General features: G+C 52.2%; 2 protein-coding genes across 6 annotated transcripts in view; one reads left to right on the top strand and one right to left on the bottom strand.

Annotated features, from left to right (window-relative positions):
- Positions 1-784: 784 nt before the first annotated feature.
- Positions 785-12,646, top strand: CXCR5 (C-X-C motif chemokine receptor 5; the record flags this gene model as incomplete). Of its 2 annotated transcripts, none has more annotated exons than XM_081281747.1 (2): positions 785-841; positions 11,289-12,646. In XM_081281747.1, the coding sequence occupies 2 exons, from the start codon at positions 785-787 to the stop codon at positions 12,348-12,350; spliced, it is 1,119 nt and encodes a 372-aa protein (XP_081137873.1). In that variant the 3' UTR covers positions 12,351-12,646. The 2 variants fall into 2 exon arrangements, with proteins under 2 accessions (XP_081137873.1, XP_081137872.1); XM_081281746.1 differs by having other exon boundaries at positions 11,283-12,646.
- Positions 12,647-13,884: 1,238 nt separating this feature from the next.
- The window catches only part of BCL9L (BCL9 like), a 29,694-nt gene continuing 25,714 nt past the window's right edge, over positions 13,885-17,864 (bottom strand). For all 4 annotated transcript variants that reach the window (XM_081271146.1, XM_081271145.1, XM_081271144.1 and 1 more), the window contains 2 exons: positions 17,501-17,782; positions 13,885-17,118 (listed from right to left, as the gene is read on the bottom strand). In XM_081271146.1, coding sequence (XP_081127272.1) covers positions 16,025-17,118; positions 17,501-17,782 — 1,376 coding nt within the window. In that variant the 3' untranslated portion in view covers positions 13,885-16,024. The remainder of the gene's footprint in view (positions 17,119-17,500; positions 17,783-17,864) is intronic.

Below are 17,864 nucleotides of genomic sequence, written 5' to 3'. Positions count from 1 at the left end.
ACCAAGTTCATCCATAGGTAGAACATGGTTATTTGAGAATCAGAAAATGACCCCGTGACTATGTTGAAGTTGTGCTTTCCTTTGGTAATTTCATCTTTGCCTTCCAGTACTGTTTTAGGGTTGTTCCCTTTGAAAAATCCTAACCTATCTCTTCCAAACTTGAGCTGGCAAGAAAAGGGTGTTTGCCCCTGACTGGGCAAAAGGATGGTGGTATATAGGTTAACTGAGTGCCCTGGTTTGCCCAGGACTCAGGAGTTCCCCAGGACCAGGGGCTTTCAGTCCTGTCCAAGCAGAGATGGTTGGTCACCATGGTGGTAAGAAAGGTGAAAAGGGTCTAGAGGTAGCTTGGAGGAAAGGTGGTTGGAAGGTCGCTTCTCCTACTGCTTTTCCTTGGGGAGTTTCCCTTGTCAGCTGTGGTTTTTGACACAAGGCACAAGTCGCTTCAGAGGTGCAGGGACAGAAGCGAGAGACAGCCTTCTCGCCAGTCCCAAGCCCCAGTTAAGACTACAGTTGCCAGGAAAGACGTTGAAATGCTTGATGAGCACTGGTGCTGTGGGGGATTTTCCCTTTTTATTCAAAAAAACAGAAAAGACCCAGTGGAAAAAAAAAAAAAAGATGATTGGTGAGTGGTAAGGCAGGCAGCGGGCCGTAGGCAGCCCCAGGAGACTGCGTGCGAGTCATTTGTTTAAATTTGCAGCTGACGCCTGCCACCTCTCCATAGGCACCAGACGCAGAGCCTCTCAGCATCAGTCAGTGACCATCGTGGTGACGCACAGCTGCAGCCATGAACTACCCCCTGGCCCTCGACATGGACTTCACAAACTACAACCTGGGAGACCTGGTGAGTAGGGGCAGGCTGCTCTCTGTTGCCCAGGCCCTACTTGGAATTCTAAATATTCTATGCCAGAGTCTAAGGGAGAGAGGACAACTTGGGAGTCCCCTTCTACTGTAGATCTACAGAATCTAGACAGGTCCATCAGCTCTTGCCTTTTAAGGTTTTATTTCCCATTCCAGTGGATAAGTAAACTTGCTGCCCTTGATGGACATCTTTTAGAAAGAGTTGGAAGACCCAGGTCCAGGCCCGGCAGCTTCCCCTGACTTGCTATATGACCAGTAACCCAGGACTCTGCCTCTCCATTCTCAATACCAAATCCTCCCCTCACCTCTTTGGGCTGGAAGAAGGGACTAGACAGGAAAGCACTTTGGAGGTTGTCCTTGTGTTGGGAGGCTGGCACTGCTACAGGATCAATCAATCAATGTAGAGCTGTTCATCTCTTGCTATATGATTATATCATCAGGGCATGACATTCTATGTTGGATGGAGAAGTGGAAGACTTAATCTTTGCCCTCAGATGACTTATGGCCCAGCCAAGAAGAAAGTAACCTTTGGAATCTATGAGACAATGATTATGTTCTAGACCCAAGGAAGCATGAATCCAGATGGTAGCAAGGGAGAGGATCCCTGGGGCCAGAGTTGGGGAACAGGGGTTGCAGAGTTGGGGAGAGAGCCCTGTGTGAATTCTATAAATGTCTTATAGAGCATGTTGTAGCCTTCTGCAAAGAACTGGAATCTCTAGAGGTAAGGTATTCTTGGAAGGGTTTCTTACGTGGGCTACAAAAATGATCCCCGGTACCACACACAATAAAAGGGTCTGGTACACTTGAGTCTCTACAATGAAGCATCATGGTTCAGTTGACTTGGTTGTCACTGGACTCCTGAAAGAAGTATGTGGAAAGTGGCTCGACCGGAGGACCCCTAAGGAGGGATCTGGTATGCAGGCAGCAGAGGACTGATTAAGAAGGTTTCTTGGAAACTTCGTCTTGGTCTTTGGCCATCCCTAGTGAAAGGGCTTTACTCTGAGCTGCACTCTGGCCTAGGTCATAAAGGATTCACCTAAGCAGGTGTTCAGTTCCCTCCTTCTATAACTCTACCCACTGTGATCCCAGAGTTGCTTGGAAAAGGCTGCCTTTCTTCTTGCCCAGGTCACAGATTGGGAAGTGTCAGTGGGATATGGCAGAAGTGAAGCGAAGGGAAAGGTTCTTTACACCAAGTCTGGCCTCTGGGATCTAACCGGTTAAAACAGATGTGTAACTAATCCAACTATTAATCAGGTCCTGCTGATGACTTCTCGAGTCCAATGCCAGATGAAAATGCAGGGCCCCTTGTTGAAAAAGTGTTAGTACTTTCAGGATAGCAACAGCAGAGCCAAGTGAGAGCTCCTTCTAAGCTCAGGCCCTCTGTGACTGCCCAGAGGCACGCCAACACAGCCGGCCCTGAGTCTAACCACAGGTCTGGGCTGTGCCCCAGATCAACCTACAACCTCACTGCCCTCCAAGGCAATGTGCTCCTGCCCTGGCCCCAGGCCAGTCACTGGCCGCACCTCATAGGCTGCCGGGTGTCCTCTACCCGAAGCTTCAAGCTGTCCACAAGCCCTGACCCAGTTGGATGTTTTAATAACCACCTGGAGATCTGGCCGTTCCTGGCTTCTGAGAAACCTCAAAAGTTTCCCCTAACTGCACACCTCACTTCACTTCGTGACCTACTAGAGGCAGGTGGTGGCAGGGGGATAACCGGGCACGTTCCATGTCATGTAGAAAAGCTCCATCCCAAGGAGAGAGACCTGGCAACTTGCTTCATGCTACACCTTAAGCCAGTGGTCCTCATCCAGGCATCTGAATGTGCCTGGACCCCTCAATCAGGGTCTAGCCAAGAGCCCAGGAGTCCTGAAACCCTGCAAGCCCTGGAGCCTTTCTTCAATCAGCCACCACCAGTGCCCCCTCCCTTCTTCACCTACCTCCTTCACCTCTCTATCTGAGGCTCTTGTCCCCTTGGGAATGCAGACCGTCCCCCTCCAGCCTAGTCTCCCTGCAGGGCCCTGAGCTGCACTGCTCAGTAGACTGTCCTTAGCAGCGTCATAGCACAGAGGCTCTGGGCTGAAAGAGCAGGCAGAAGGGTCCTGCCGGAGTGCCTTCTTAAACAGTTGCTTTGAGTTTGTGTTTTTTTATAGAACTGAGGATGGAACCCAGGGCCTTGTGTATACTAAACCACAACAACTGAGTCAACTGAGCCACCCCTTGCTGCAGTAAATATTTTTTTGGTACCAGGGATTGAACCCAGGGGCACTTAACCACTGAGCCACACCCCCAGCCCTTTTTGATTTTGAGATGAGGTCTTGCTAAGTTGCTTAGGACCTTCCTAAGTTGCTGAGGCTGGCTTTGAACTTGTGATCCTCCTGCCTCAGCCTCCCAAGCTGCTGGGATTACAGGCATGTGCCACCACACGCGGCCCCAGAAAATATTTGTTGACTTAGGGTACAGTTGAATCCTTAGCTCACATTTCCCTCTGGAATCCGTCCAGCTTCTTCTATTCCTTTTGCTTCCTACTCCCCTCCCTGTCTTTGTCCAAACTAAGTACTGGTCCATTTTTCCAGATTATTTGGTTCTACACTTCAGTGTTGGGGTTGGAACTGGGTTTCTTGTCCATAAACCAAGGACTGGCCATCCTGTGTTCCCTTCCTGCTCTTGAATTCTAAGATCAACTCTGACCATTTAAACTGCCTACTTTCATCCAGGCACAGTGGTTCAGGCCTGTAATCCCAGCAATTTGGAAGGTTGAGGCAGGAGGATCACAGACCAGCCTCCACAACTTAGTGAAACCCTATCTCAAAATAAAAAATGAAAAGGACTTAGGATGCAGCTCAGTGGTAGAGTGCTCTTGGGTTTAATCTCCAGTACTGCAAAAAATAAAATGAAATGCCTGCTTTCCTCAGGTGGGCTGTTAATTTTCATAAATGAAGGATACAAACAGAAAAAAAAAATCTAGATGGCTAAGAACTGGAAAGAAGGAGCCAGGACCTCAGGGTGGACATGCCAGGGAGCCACCTTGTTGGGAAGGTAGGTCTAGACAGGTCTAGATAGACAGACAGAAGATCCTGTCTAGAGGAAGCTTTATTGGAGAAAGTACTACCTCTGGGTAGAACCAGGACCTGGGCTGGTCATGAACTATACCTCCAGCCCTGCCCTACATACCAGCCAACTGCCATAGAACAGGGGGAGGCTGGTCTAAGCCCCAGAACCTGATTTTACCTGACCCCATCACCACCAACCATGACCTCAGTGTGACCAGAGCATCACAGACTACAAATCCAGTCCACATCACTGTCACATTTCACCCAAGAGGTGAGAAGAAGAGGAACCAAAACCAGTTCAGGCTTTTCTGGGCTTTACCTAGGGGCAGGGAAGGATCCCCCCACAGCAACCAGCTCAAAAGTCCCAGAGGAACCCAGTGGAAGGCCCAACTGCAGGGTAGCTGTAGGGGTCAGAAATGAGGGAGAGGCCTGAGGCCATCCTGGAAGGGATCAGCATTGGGGGGAATCTAGGTTCAGGCACACAGACCACAGAGATTCTGTCAGTTTCTCTTGCCTTCCTTGGTGACACAAACTGGATCTGACCCCACTCTTAGCAGGATAGCTTTTCAAAGTGGCCATGTGGGGCTGGGATTGTGGCTCAGCAGTAGAGCACTTGTCTTGCACGTGTGAGGCACTGGGTTCTATCCTTAGCACCACATAAAAATAAATCAACAAAATAAAGGTATTTGTCCATAAAAAAGAAAGAAAGAAAAAAGTAGCCATGTATTTGAAATGGAGAATCAGAACACAAAAATGAATATTCTTTCAGGAATGGGAGGGGGGGTGAAATAGTTCAAATCAATACTATCCCAGGAGATGGTTTTAAGAACTTGCTAGGAGACATGTCTACAGGTGCTTTGCAGTCCCTAAAATGCAATCTGATATTGAGGTGCAAAGTGGGGATCCCTTTAAATCTAAAGATTCAATGCAGAGGTGAAAGTAGCTTAAAGTCTCCCCCAAAACCACTGTCAGAGCAGTGCCACACTCTTAAGGGCCAAAACCCTTGGGTAGAGAGATGAAAGAGGGGTCTGACTGCTTGCTCCTGAAAAAGGGGTAGAGAGAAAAGGAGGAGCTGGAACAAATGACCCGCAAGAGTTTCAGATGATCTTCAGAGTGTGGGCCTTCAGGAAGAAGAGTGGGGCAAGAGGTGCAAACCTACATCCACACCAGGAGCCCAATCTCACCCCTCCAGACCCCTGGGCCTTCACATGGCTGAAGAATGAAACGACAGAGGCCCTGGCTGCTCCACTCCCAGCTCTTGACTGCTGGGATGTCCATGCAGAGACACGTGTGGTCCTCATGGCCACAGCTATGATCCATCAGCTTCTGTGTGTAGATGCCTCCCTAGCCCAGGGTGACTCAGTCTTTGGAGTCTTGAGGTTGGGCCTGGGGGGGCCATGTGCTTGGTGGGTAGTACTGTCCCCTCCTCAGGGCTGGGAAATTCACTGGTTGCAGGACAGGCTGGGGGAGAAAAGACTTCTGGTACTGAGGGGGAAAAGATCATGCTGAGAACCACTAGTCCTGGGCAAGGGATGGGAGAATCAGAATGGGAACAGGGAGCTGGGAGCCGGGAGCCGGGAGCCCAGAACAGGAGCTGGGCGCATTAGGCAGCTGAAGGCCACATCCAGTCTCCTCCTTCCCAGGGCAGGCAGGAATTTCTTCCCATGAACTTGCACTTAAACATTTGTCATCACAAGGGCCCCTTCCCAGTGTTAGACAATTTTGCCATTGGAAAGTTATCCCTCCTTTGACGGAAATTCCACCCCTTAACTTCAGCCCATTCCTCCTACCTGCCCCCCTGGAAGCTCACACCAGGGTCCATCCCTGCCTTCTTGCCCACGGGGGCTCTTTCTAATTCTTGAAGACAGCTCTCATGGACTCCAGTGTTCTCTTTCCCAGACTCTACACCCCTGGAACCTGAAAACTTCCTTCCAGGACAGTCTTCTAAACCCCTCAGCAAAGTGACTACCTCATCCCTTGTCCAGACCAACCAAAGGCTTGCCATCAGAGGCTTCTGTTCACCTAGAGATGACGTTACCTTGCTGCAAGCCACAGCACTCTAATGACTCATTTTAAGCTTTCAGTCCACAAACTCCCAAGTCTTTTTTCTCACGAACTGTTGTGACCAGCTCTTCCCTCGCTTTTCCCTGGACAGTTGATGCTTTGTCTCTCTCCTGTTATTTATTTATTTTTTTTTTGGGGGGGGGTTCTTCTTAGGTTTTTCTGTTTTGTTTGTTTTTAGAAAAACTAGAGTTTTTATTTGTTTTGGTACCAGGGATTGAACCCACTAGTATCAGCCATTTTTATTGACAGAGTCTTGCAAAATTGTTTAGGAACTCGCTAAATTACTGAGCCTGACTTTGAACTTGCGATCCTCCTGCCTCAGCCTCCTGAGCTGCTAGGATTAAAGGCCTCTGCCACCACACCTGTTTCTATTCTCACTCATGCAATCCCACCTTGGGGCCTGTGGTGCCAGCTCATGGAGAACTCTGAATCGTTTAAAGTATCCCCCAGCCCTGTCTCCATCCCAGGCAGGACTGAGAGTGCTAAGGAGGAGAGAGGCCAGGGTAGATCCCTGAGGAATGCCCTAGACCACCAGCCTCACCCTGCAATACCTGCTGACAGAGAATCTGAGCCAGCAAATCCTGGCCAGTCCAGGGCATTAAGGTGGCCTCGTTATTCACAGAAGTCACACGGGGTTTGGAAATCTTAATTGCCAGGGAGGGGCCTGGGTCCTACATGGAGGGAAGGAGAAGAGGAACATTTGTGGACCCCACCTTGGGCCAAGTACTTTGAATCTCTGCACCCCACCTTCCCTACTCCACCCTACTGCCAGATGCTGACCTAGCCCCACCCTGCCCCAGTACTCATGGCAATTTTCTAACTAGATTCCCAGCTCTGTGCCCAGCTTCACTGCAGTTTTCATGTTTTCTTGCCTTCTTTGGGGCAGGGGTTCCTGGTCTGTGTGTTGGTTGTGGTCTGGTGGGTGCCTGTTGGTGCCACATGCTGCTATGGCCCCAAATGGGCCCCCGTCTGTGTCCAAACAGGGTGTCTGTTGCCATCAGAGTGGGCATGAGGGCCTTGGGTTTCTGCTGCTTCTTATGGCAAAGAGTGGAGTGAGCCTGTCATCCAGCTGCCCACCCTGCGCTCCCTCTGTTGTAAGTCACGAGCGCTCTGGTGAGCAGTATAGGCCCCACAGCATTCGGGATTCCTGACTCCTCATCTCTTTCCACCAGGGGCAGAGCCAACCTTGCATTACTAAGGGTTTTTTTTGTTTTGTTTTGTTTTGTTTTGGGGAGGAGCAATGAGAACTCCTGTGTATGAGAAGTGGCTTTAACACATGTCACTCACAAACCCCCAAAATGTCTGTTTGACACCTCTTGCTGATATGTACTACCAACTTCCAGTACCCCTCAAACCAGCTTCCTCCCATCTTCCACTCTTTCTGGGCACTTTGCAAAACCAATACCTATTGTCAAGGAGAAAGAGACAGACCACTTCCCACAAACTTGGGTTCTCTGGAGATGGGGTCCCTGGAGAGATGTTCCACGTGTTGACTTTAAATAGTCAATAACCAATCAGCCTAGATACTCTGAAGGGCGGGTGAGAAGTTGAGCCTGTGGGCCAGATAGGCTGGCTGGTCCTGTGCCCTCTCCTGAACTATGGGGCAGCCAGGCTCCGGCCACTGCCCAGCTAGGTGGAGTCCAGCCCCACTAACTGCCTCAACCTCCGAATTTCCCCTCCCTGCCTGAAGCCTGTGCTCAGCAGGGGGACGGCTCACCTCTGTTTCCCCTTGACCTCCTGCTCAATTGCAGTAAGAGGCCAATGGGTCATATTAAATGACTCTTGAAAACAATTCCCAAGAAGGCAAAAGAACCCTAGATAGATGCAAGAGGCAAGAACTGCAGAATATAAAAGCAGACTAAGTCCTGTTGACCCCAAGCAAGGCTGTAATTTTGTGGAAGGAACTAGGAAGGCTGTATGTAGGAGGTTGGATCTTGAAGGAAGGGCAGGAATTATGTAGGCAAACTTGAGGAGACAGGCCTGCTGGGCCAAAGCAGGAGTTTGAGCAAAGGTTTGGTGGAAGGAGCAGGTGGGGTGTTGGGAACAGCAGCTGGTAGAATGGTATCCCTGGAGCACAGAGTACTTAACACAGTAACATGGAAGATAAGGTTTGACAGATCAGAGGGATATACATTTTGGAGGCATTTAAAGGTCCTCAAAAGGAGTTTAGATCTCACTGTAGAGGTCCATGACTTGCAAATGAAAATAGAACAATTTCCTTAAACAAAAACCTATGTGTTGGGGGTTGGAGTTGTGGCTCAGTGGCAGAGCGCTTGCCTCATACATGTGAAGCGCTGGGTTCGATCCTCAGCACCACATTAAAAAAAATAAATAAACAAAACAAAGTTTAAAAAAAAACTATGTGTTTTTGACCACACAGTCAAGAGTGAACAGCTCAAGAGCTAGGAATATAGCTCACTTGGTAGAGTGCTTGCCTCACATGCACAAGGCCCTGGGTTCAATCCCCAGCACCCCCCAAAAAATAAATAAATGAAGAGTAAAGAGCTCCAGCTGGGTGTGTTGGTGCAAGCCTGTAATCCCAGCAGCTTGGAAAATTGAGGCAGAAGGATTGCAAGTTCACACCAGCCTCAGCAATGGCAATCTGCTAATCAACTCAATGAGACCCTGTAATAAAATACAAAATAGGGCTGGGGATGTGGCTCAGTAGTTGAGTGCCCCTGAGTTCTATCCCTGGTATCCCCCTACCCACCCACCCCCCCAAAAAAGATTGAAGAGTTCTGGTTCAAAGGCAAGAAGGAGAACCTAGATACTCAACTCCAACGAACCATTCTATATATAATCAAGGGCACTTGCTAAGTCTACAGAATCATGTTGTGTGGAATGACTGCAACTGATTCTGAAATTTAGCAATGTATATTGAACATCTTTCCCTGCCAAGGAGACCTGGCAAGAAGCCTCATTTGTTTCAAGTACGCACTGTCTTTGTTGTGAATGCAAGGAGTTCCACTTACTCCATTCTTCTCCTGATGAACCTTATCACAAAAGTGCCTTTTTCTGGGCTGTGGATATAGCTCAGAAGGTAGAGTGCTTGCCTTGCATACACAAGGCCCTGGGTTCAATCCCCAGCACCAAAAAAAAAAAGCCTTTTTCTTATCATGGCCTTGCTATTAAATATGAAATTGGAAAAAAAATAAAGACAAAATGAAACAAACACTGCTTACAGGTGGCAGGGAACCAGGAAGGGACTTTAAGCAGGACACTGATGTAATGAGATTTGTGGAGGGCTTCTTTGCTATTGTTTTGCTTTTGAGACTATGTTGCCCAAGCTGGTCTCAAATTTGTGAGATCAAGTGATTCTCCCATCTTAGCCTCCAGAGTAGCTGGACTATGGCATGTGCCACCCAGTTGGGATTTATGTGTTAGAAGACTCACCCTGTCCTCCATGCAAGAAGTGGACAGAAGTGGAGAAGTTGGCAGGAAAGGGACCCATGGAGAGATGGCAGTCCCGAACAAGAGGGTGAAGAAAGGCTGCACTGAGGCGATACAAGAGGCGTCTCCCTCCCTGCTAGGGGGGGTGGCAGATGGCTTTGTCATTGCATCACTGTATCTCCCCATCCCCTTCTCATGGAGTCATCTTCTCCAGGGACCAGAAGGAAAGACCCAAGTGGGGAATGGGCTCTTCCACCACTGGGAGTGAGGGTGTGAACCATTTTGGGGCTCCTGTGTGGCAAGAAAGTCCTGTGGCAGCCAGTGAATGACCCACTGTTTGTGAAAGACCCTTCCCCCGCGAAAGGGGGCTGAGTGAGACCACCCAGAGAGGGGACAGAGTACTCCACCCACCTCTGCCTCCCTGGGGCTGATCATTTATAGAATTGTCTTTAGAACCCACATAAGTTGGGAATTATGCCAGGCACGGTGGTGCATGACTGCAATCCCAGTTATTTGGAAGGCTGAGGCAGGAGGATCACAAATTTGAGGCCAGCCTTGGCAATTTAAGGAGACCCTGTTTCAAAGTAAAATAAATAAATAAAAGGGCTGGGGATGTAACCCAATGGTAGAGCGCCCCTGCACTCAATCTCCAATACCACATACACACACACAAAAAAAAGTTGGGTATCATTGGTTTTGCATTGCACGGGGATGGGGTTGATGGGGAGGGTGGGAAGAACAGATCTGGGAGGTGAGGAGGAGCAGGTGCAGGGGCAGCTGTGAGTGAAAGGTATGAAAACAGGCACCATGTCTTCCTCTGTGGTTAGCTGGTAAACAACCCCAGTGCTGGGGTGGGGGTGCTGATGGAGAGAGGAGGAGGATGGGGAGGAGGGAACTTCCGGAGACATAGTGGGCACACCCCCTTCAGTTAAAACAGGCTCCCTCTCTCCCCTGGGCCTGGTCTGATGCCTCCTTCACTTCCTTCTGCCCCTGGGCTTTCTGTTCCGGGGCTCACCTCGCCTAGAGAGTTTGCTAGGGATAGGCATCTGCCCTCACCAGGCATCTTTCAAGGCAAGCCCAGGTGGTGCTGCTCATTGGCTCCAGAGGTAGATAAACATGAGTTCAAATAAACCTGATCTTCAGCAACACTCCTCTAAAAATAAGAGTCATATGGCATGCCTTGAGTTTCTTATGTGGATTAAACTAGATGGAAGGTCGCTGCCACAATTTCAATGATAATGAAGACAGGCAAGAATAGGAGGAGAGATCAAGAAGAAGCCAGCAGACCACATCAGTACCCACTCTCCCTCCCTGCCAGTGGGATCCCCAGTTTCAGTGCCCTCTATTCTGTTCAGAATTGGAACAGTTATCTCCTTGTCCCAACTAGATCCAGTCTCCAAATGGCAATCCTGATGCCAGTCCCCCAGCCTGCAGCCTTCCATACCTAAGGACACATAAATAAAAAATAAGTCACAGGTACACAATCCCTTAGAGTCTACAAAGCATATCCACAGCATATATCCCCTTTCATCCTCATCATCAACCCGTTAGGGATTAATCCCTTTTACAGATGAATAACAGAAATTATAGACCGGGGGTGTGACTTTGTGGTAGAGTGCTTGCCTAGCATGCATGAGGCCCTAGGTTTTGTCCCCAGCATAATAATAAATAGATAGGTAGGTAGATAGATAGATAGATAGATAGATAGATAGATAGATAAGAATTTAAAAAGGAAGTCAGAAATGACAAAGTGATTTGTTCAAGGATACTCCAAAGAAAATTAGAATTTCATCAGCAGGACTTATGAGAGAATAGGGCCAAAAGCCTCCTGGAGGGATAGAAAACATCTACGCATCATTAGGCTTCCTCTAGAAAAATGGAGTCTCAGTTTCTCACCCTTCTGTCTCCTTGTCCTTGCAGTACAAGGAGTTTGCCAACTACAATGACAGCACAGAGACCCCCCTACAGGAAAGTCACTTCTGCTCCACAGTTGAGGGGCCCCTACTGACTTCCTTCAAGGCTGTGTTCATGCCTGTGGCCTACAGCCTCATCTTCCTCCTGGGCCTGATGGGCAACATCCTGGTGCTGGTGATCCTCGAACGGCACCGGCAGACGCGCAGCTCTACGGAGACCTTCCTGTTCCACCTGGCGGTGGCTGACCTCCTACTAGTCTTCATCCTGCCCTTTGCTATCGCTGAAGGCTCTGTGGGCTGGGTCCTGGGAACTTCCCTCTGCAAAATTGTGATTGCTCTGCACAAGATCAATTTCTACTGCAGCAGCCTGCTCCTAGCCTGCATCGCTGTGGACCGCTACCTGGCCATCGTTCATGCCGTCCACGCCTACCGTCACCGCCGCCTCCTCTCCATCCACATCACCTGCGCAACCATCTGGCTGGCAGGCTTCCTCTTTGCTTTGCCGGAGATCCTCTTCGCCAAGGTCAGCCAACCCCACAGCAATGACTCCCTGCCACGTTGCACCTTCCCTCAGGAGAACCAAGCTGAAACCAATGCCTGGTTTACCTCCCGCTTCCTCTACCATGTTGGGGGCTTTCTGCTGCCAATGCTGGTAATGGGCTGGTGCTACGTGGGGGTGGTACACAGACTGTGCCAGGCCCAGCGGCGCCCTCAGCGACAGAAAGCAGTCAGAGTGGCCATCCTGGTGACAAGCATCTTCTTTCTCTGCTGGTCACCTTACCACATTGTCATCTTCCTGGACACCCTGGCCAGACTGAAGGCCGTGGACAACAGCTGTGAGCTGAATGGCTCTCTCCCGGTGGCCATCACCATATGCGAGTTCCTGGGCCTGGCCCACTGCTGCCTCAACCCCATGCTCTACACTTTCGCTGGAGTGAAGTTTCGAAGTGACCTGTCTCGACTTCTGACCAAGCTGGGTTGCACTGGCCCTGCTTCCCTGTGCCAGCTCTTCCCTGGCTGGCGCAAGAGCAGTCTGTCTGAGTCAGAGAATGCCACCTCCCTCACCACCTTCTAGGTCCCAGCACCCCACTTTGTTTCTGCTTTCTTCAGGGCAGGCAGTGGCGGTGGAGTCCCTTCCAACAGGAGCTGGGGTCCTGAGTGTTACATGGGCTACCTCCCAGCAGGGAGGCAGCTTCTGTCTAGGACATCCCTGTCACTCTTCCACCAGCCCTGAGGCTAGGCTGGAGTCCAGGGAGGGGAAAGCAGATCAAAAGCAAAGCAAAAGGTCTCTGTACCCATCTGCATCACCCTGGGCTGAGAGGACTCCACACACCTCCCACCCTAGCTGGCCAAAGCCCTGGCCACAGGGAAAGTCAATCCCCTCCCAGAATACACTCATCCTCTTAAGGGCTGCTGACTGCCACAGATACCCACCTCTCCTCCCATACCCCATGCCAAATGGAGCCAGGAGAAGCTGGAACTGGGGATGAGCAGAAATTAAAACTGAGATGGCCAGCTAGTGACAGAGTGTGGCCTTAACAATTCTTAGTTCCTTAATTCGGACATTCTGCCAGATCAACTCTGCAGCTGTCTTGACCAAGCAGGAAGCTCGGACTGATCTTCTTTAGATCACGGACAGTGACCAAAACAGCACTGGGTTGGCCCCATGCCAAGGGGTCCTGGATTACAGAGGACAGACTCCAAGTAGGAAGCTAGCCAGTGTCCTAAGGAACAGCAGAAGGCAAGCCAGCAAAGGAGACTGGTGGAAGAAAGGAAAAACTCCCACCAAAGCCCCCAGAGAGGGACAATCAAAGCCAGCTGTCTTGTCTGCTCCGGGACCAGACAGAGGTGGGTGGAGAGCTCCCAGACTGGGCCGGGGAGGCAGGATCCAGGGTCCTGGTGAACTCTGGGCACTGATGGAAGGAGGCAGACTCGTTCTTTCCTTGCCACCCTCCTCACAATCAATGGGGCCATGAAAATTAGAGCAGAGGGTCCTGGCCACAGCAGAGGGGACCCTTAGCCATGAGTAAGAATGGAGACAGAGGTCCCCTGGAAAGGTCCTCTGGAGTCATCTCATCCAGCCCCCCACTCCATGGTGTCACCTTAGGCAGGGCAGTGTGAGAAGCAGACCTGGGCAGGGAAGTCCCCAAACCCCAGGAAGCCATGCCCAGCCCCTCAGAGGATACTAGTCAGATGGAACCAGAGGAAGCTACTCCTCGCTCACTCTGGACTCTCCCTCTCAGCCTCTATCTGGGGTAGAGGATCAGGGACTCCTGCATTTGCTGGGGACCCTCTGGATAGCCCAGTTCCACTAAAATCAGTCAGGACCACTGGGGGCCTCCATTGGAAATCAGAAGTATGGCCTGGGGGACTGTGCCCTTACCACAGAATGAAGGGGAAGCCCTGGCATCCCCCCTTTTCTCCCAGCATCCAAGAGCAAGCTGGGCAGTGGAGGAGCCAGACACAGAAGCAATAAGGCAAAAGGTTGGATTCTGAATTTTCTTTTTAATAAAAAGGCACCTATAAAACAGGTCAATACAGTACAGGCAGCACAGAGACCCCCAGAACAAGCCTAAAAATTGTTTCAAAATAAAAACCAAGAAGATGTCTTCACATATTGTATTTATATATTTATATTTATATATATATATTTATATAATGGTACAAAATGGCTGGGGGTATGGCCATGGATGGAGGGAAGAAGGCTGACCTGTGGAGTTCACCTTAGGAAGCTAGTGGCGGAGGTGAGAGAAGAGGGGACCTGGAGGGCCCTGGGCCCTTTGTGGTCTGAGCCCTCTCCTCAGAGCAGGAAACACTTAAAGGAGGATAGTTTGGGGCAGTCTTGGGACAGGGTGGGGGCTCCAGGGCATAGGGCCCAGGTGGAGGGAGGGTGGGCAGATGGAGGACAGGTGCCCCCCTACCCAATGCAGAGGGCCTGGCCATGGCCCCTGGGAGGTGCTAAGGGAGTCAGGAGCCTGCAGCCAGCCCTGGAGAAGGAAGCGGCGCTTGACCTGGCTGATGGTGGACCTAGAGGACAGCACCAGACTGGGAGAAGTGGGCGTGAATTCCCTTTGTGTTACAGCTGCCAAGGGGAGGCCAGGCCTGCAGGTCCGGAAGGCTAAGGACCGGGACCTGGTAGAAGACACCCTGTCTAGAATGACCCTTGGCCCTGGAGGCAGGGCATAAACGGCCTCAGCCAGGGAACTGCCCTGCCACCTCACAAGGCAGGAAAGGAAGTGAGAAAAGGAGAAGTTTTTTACTCCTGGGACCAAGGGGGGCTAAACACCCAGTCATGTATGGCTTCAGCTCTGACCAGTGGCGGGTAAGGAGCTCTTCTGGGAAAGAGCAGAGGGGGTTGGGAGGCAGTGGCCGCGCCTGGGTGGCATAGACAGATCTGGTCCATAGCCCTGAGCCTGGGCAGAGGAACCTTGCCAGCAAGTGGGCAGGCAGAGTCAAGGCGGCAGGATGCTCCCCAGCCCCCTCCAATACTTCCCCCATTCCATCCTCAGGGGGTGGAGGCTGGAGGGGAGCAGACTGACTCAGCCAAACCCTGTTCCTTCCTTCTTTGGTAAGAAGTAGGTGGCGGCCTCTGGAAGAGTCAGGGCCCCCACACCCTGGGTTACCTAGCCCAGGGCTACTGCAGCCATGGGTTCCAGTGGCATCATACCACCTCATCCGTGGCTCCACTCAAGGGGGCCACCAGATACTGCCCCTTCTTCCTTTTCTTCATCCCAGACTGGGGATAAAGGACTTCAAGTTCTGGCTAAGATGTAGCAGCAGGGGCACCCAGACATCCACAGCAGGAAGCCGGGGCCATGTCACTGGTGTGGGAAAACACGTGCACACGTTTCTCCCTGAATGACTCAGCAGCGGACAGGCTGCCACCCTGGGGTCTCAGCCCTGCTAGGACTCACCAGGTGGAAGCCTCGGTGATGTGACCTCAGTTTAGGTGTGGGCATCTTGTTGTCTTACTATTTGGAGAGGGGACAGAAATGGTATCCTTTATGGACCCAGAGACACTGCAAACGGAGGGGTGGGTGTGTAGGACTGCATGTCCCTGGGTCCAGGGGAATGGAGGGGGCAATCATCTGAAGAAGGGGAAAGGGTTTCTTTTATCCTTTGTTTTTTTTTGTGTGACTTCTATCAAAACACAGAAATACAGCACACGCACAAACCAGCACAAAAGCGCAGCGCTCTATTTACAGCTCCAGCTGGCACCTGCCCACCTGGCCAGCCGCCTGCAGAGGGGGTTGGGAGAAGGGGTCAGCCACGTCAGCAGGGAAAGGAAATGAGGCAGGAAAAGACAGAAGGAAAACCGGGAGGAGCAGAGAAACCGAGAGGAGAGAAGTGGAGCTTGGGCAATGAGGAGAAAGCGGCACAAAGGGACAAAAAGGGGAGACCCTTCCTCTCCTTCACCTCTCCCCCAAGGACCCAAAGCATAGTTGAAAGTGGGGGTGGTGCAGAGAAAGAGGGAAAACAGAGGTTCCATAGGAATCGGGAGGGAAGGGAGGGGCAGTCCTGGAGGCAGAAATGGAACAAACCCCAAACCCAAACCCCCCACCCCACTCTGCCACTTCCCCCTAAGCTGCCAGCACATCTGGTTTCCACAAATGCCACTCCCCACACAAGCCCCTTCCCACCCCTCCACCCCAACCCTGGACCCAGGCCATCCCAACACTGGAGGGAAGAAACTTTTTTAAGGTTAGCATATTTGCAATATTGCCCAGCTTCAGCCCCCCAAGGGGACGACTAGAAGGGCAGGTTGGCCATGCTGCCCGGCGCTGGGAGGTAGCCCATCTGGCTGTCCAGAGACACACTGCGCTGCCGCAGGGGGTGGGACACCATGAGGTTCTGCTGGGGAGGGGGGCCCATGAGGGAGCCCTGTGGGGAGAGCATATGGGGGGGCTGGCTGTAGACCTCGCCCCCCACACCCCGTTGCTTCATCAGCATGAAATTCTGCTGGGTCATGAGGCCTTGTGGTGGGGACATGACCCCCTGGTGCAGGCCGTGGGGCACCATGCCCTGCTGTGGGGGCACACCTGTCCTTCCCAGCAAGGACATCTGTCCAGGGTGGCACATGGACATGTTGAGCCCCCGTTGGACGCCCTGCTGGCCCGGGAGGTTGGGGGGCCGAGACGGGGTCTGTTCCGCCATCATGTTCTGCAGGTTCATGAGATGCAGATTGGGGGGCTGGGCCTTGGGGGGCTGGTTCTCACTCTTGGGGAAGTACTGGAGGGTGCTGCTTGGCTTCTCAGAGGGGATGATCCTTGATAAGTCGAACTCAGGGATCCCCGTCGGGGTGGGCCGGATCACCTCGCTCAGCTCAGGGTCGTTCAGCACTGATGCCACCCCAGGGAGCACCCCTGGTGGGTATGCGTCTCCCATGCGCCCAGCCATGCCTTTGCCCATTAGATGCTGTTGGGGGGGCATGGGGCCCGGCGGCTGGGTGGGCAGGTCCTCCGGAGGCAGGGGCATGCCTGAAGGGTAGTGCTGCTGCAGGCCAGGTCCCCCGCCCCCACCCCCAGCAGGGGCCATGGCACCATGGGGCTGCTGCAGCCGAGGGGGGAAGGGCATCATTTGGGAGGAGCTGGGCACAGGGCCACAGGGGGCATTCAGGGAGTCTGGGCCCCCTGGAGCCATCATCATTGAGTTTTGGGGAGGCCCTCCTGTCCCCTGTGCATTGGGGTGCAGTGGAATGTTGGAGCCCAGAGGGGTGGGAGAGGGCAACATGGTAGGTGGGGGCTCATGGGACAGGGGCTGCTGGCCTGCCAGGTTCATGCCCATGGGGCTCTGGGCAGCAGCGGAGTTCAGGTGCATCTGGTTGGGCTGGTTGTTGCTGATACCTGTAAGAAAGAGGACAAGGAGGTCAGAACTGTGTGCACCAGCTGGGGGAGACAGAACCAGTCCTTCTCCCCACTCCCCACCTTTTACCACTGGCCAGCTGCCCTTGATTGCAAGGGAAGGGACTGGGAAAATTTAAGCTAAAAGCCAAGAGCCCAAGATCTGGCCCCATTTGCCATGGACACAGTGTGGGATGCAGAAAAGACCACTTGAGTGCTGTGGGCTGGGTTTCACTGAATGACTACCAGAATGGGAACAGGGCCCCAGACCTCACACCAATGCCTAGAGCCCTGTGGAAGCATGGAGACGCCAGCACGACCACAGGAGCGACTCCCGGCCATGCCCACTCTTCCCATTCCCAGTGGCCCCTGCCTGTCCTCGCACCTGGCCCGGAGCCCTGGGATGGTGGAGGAGGGGGTAGCAGGGGCCGGTCAGACAGCAGCTCGTCGTCTGAGGTGGCGATGGTCTTGATAGCATTGTGGTAGAGCGGGGTGGAGCTGGGCATGGCGTACTTGGACATCTGGGACATCATCAGTGACAGGGGGTTCTGGGAAGGTGTGGGATCTGGGGAGGAAGTGAATGGTAGGCTGGGGTTCATGAGGCCGCTGGGAGGATTGGCAGGAGGCGCTGAGGAGCTGCTTCGAGGGCCGCTAGGCGGGAGGGCACCTATAGAAGCAGGGAGACAAAGAAAGTGGGGAGTGACTGGGGAGGGGAAAGTGAATTTGCTGCTCTTAATAGGGGTTTAGGA

This window comes from Spermophilus citellus, assembly GCF_964194105.1.
Source record: "Spermophilus citellus genome assembly, chromosome: 2".
NCBI lineage: Eukaryota > Metazoa > Chordata > Mammalia > Rodentia > Sciuridae > Spermophilus > Spermophilus citellus.
The sequence above is the reverse complement of the archived record's forward strand: the minus strand, read 5'-3'. Positions and strand labels throughout refer to the sequence as shown.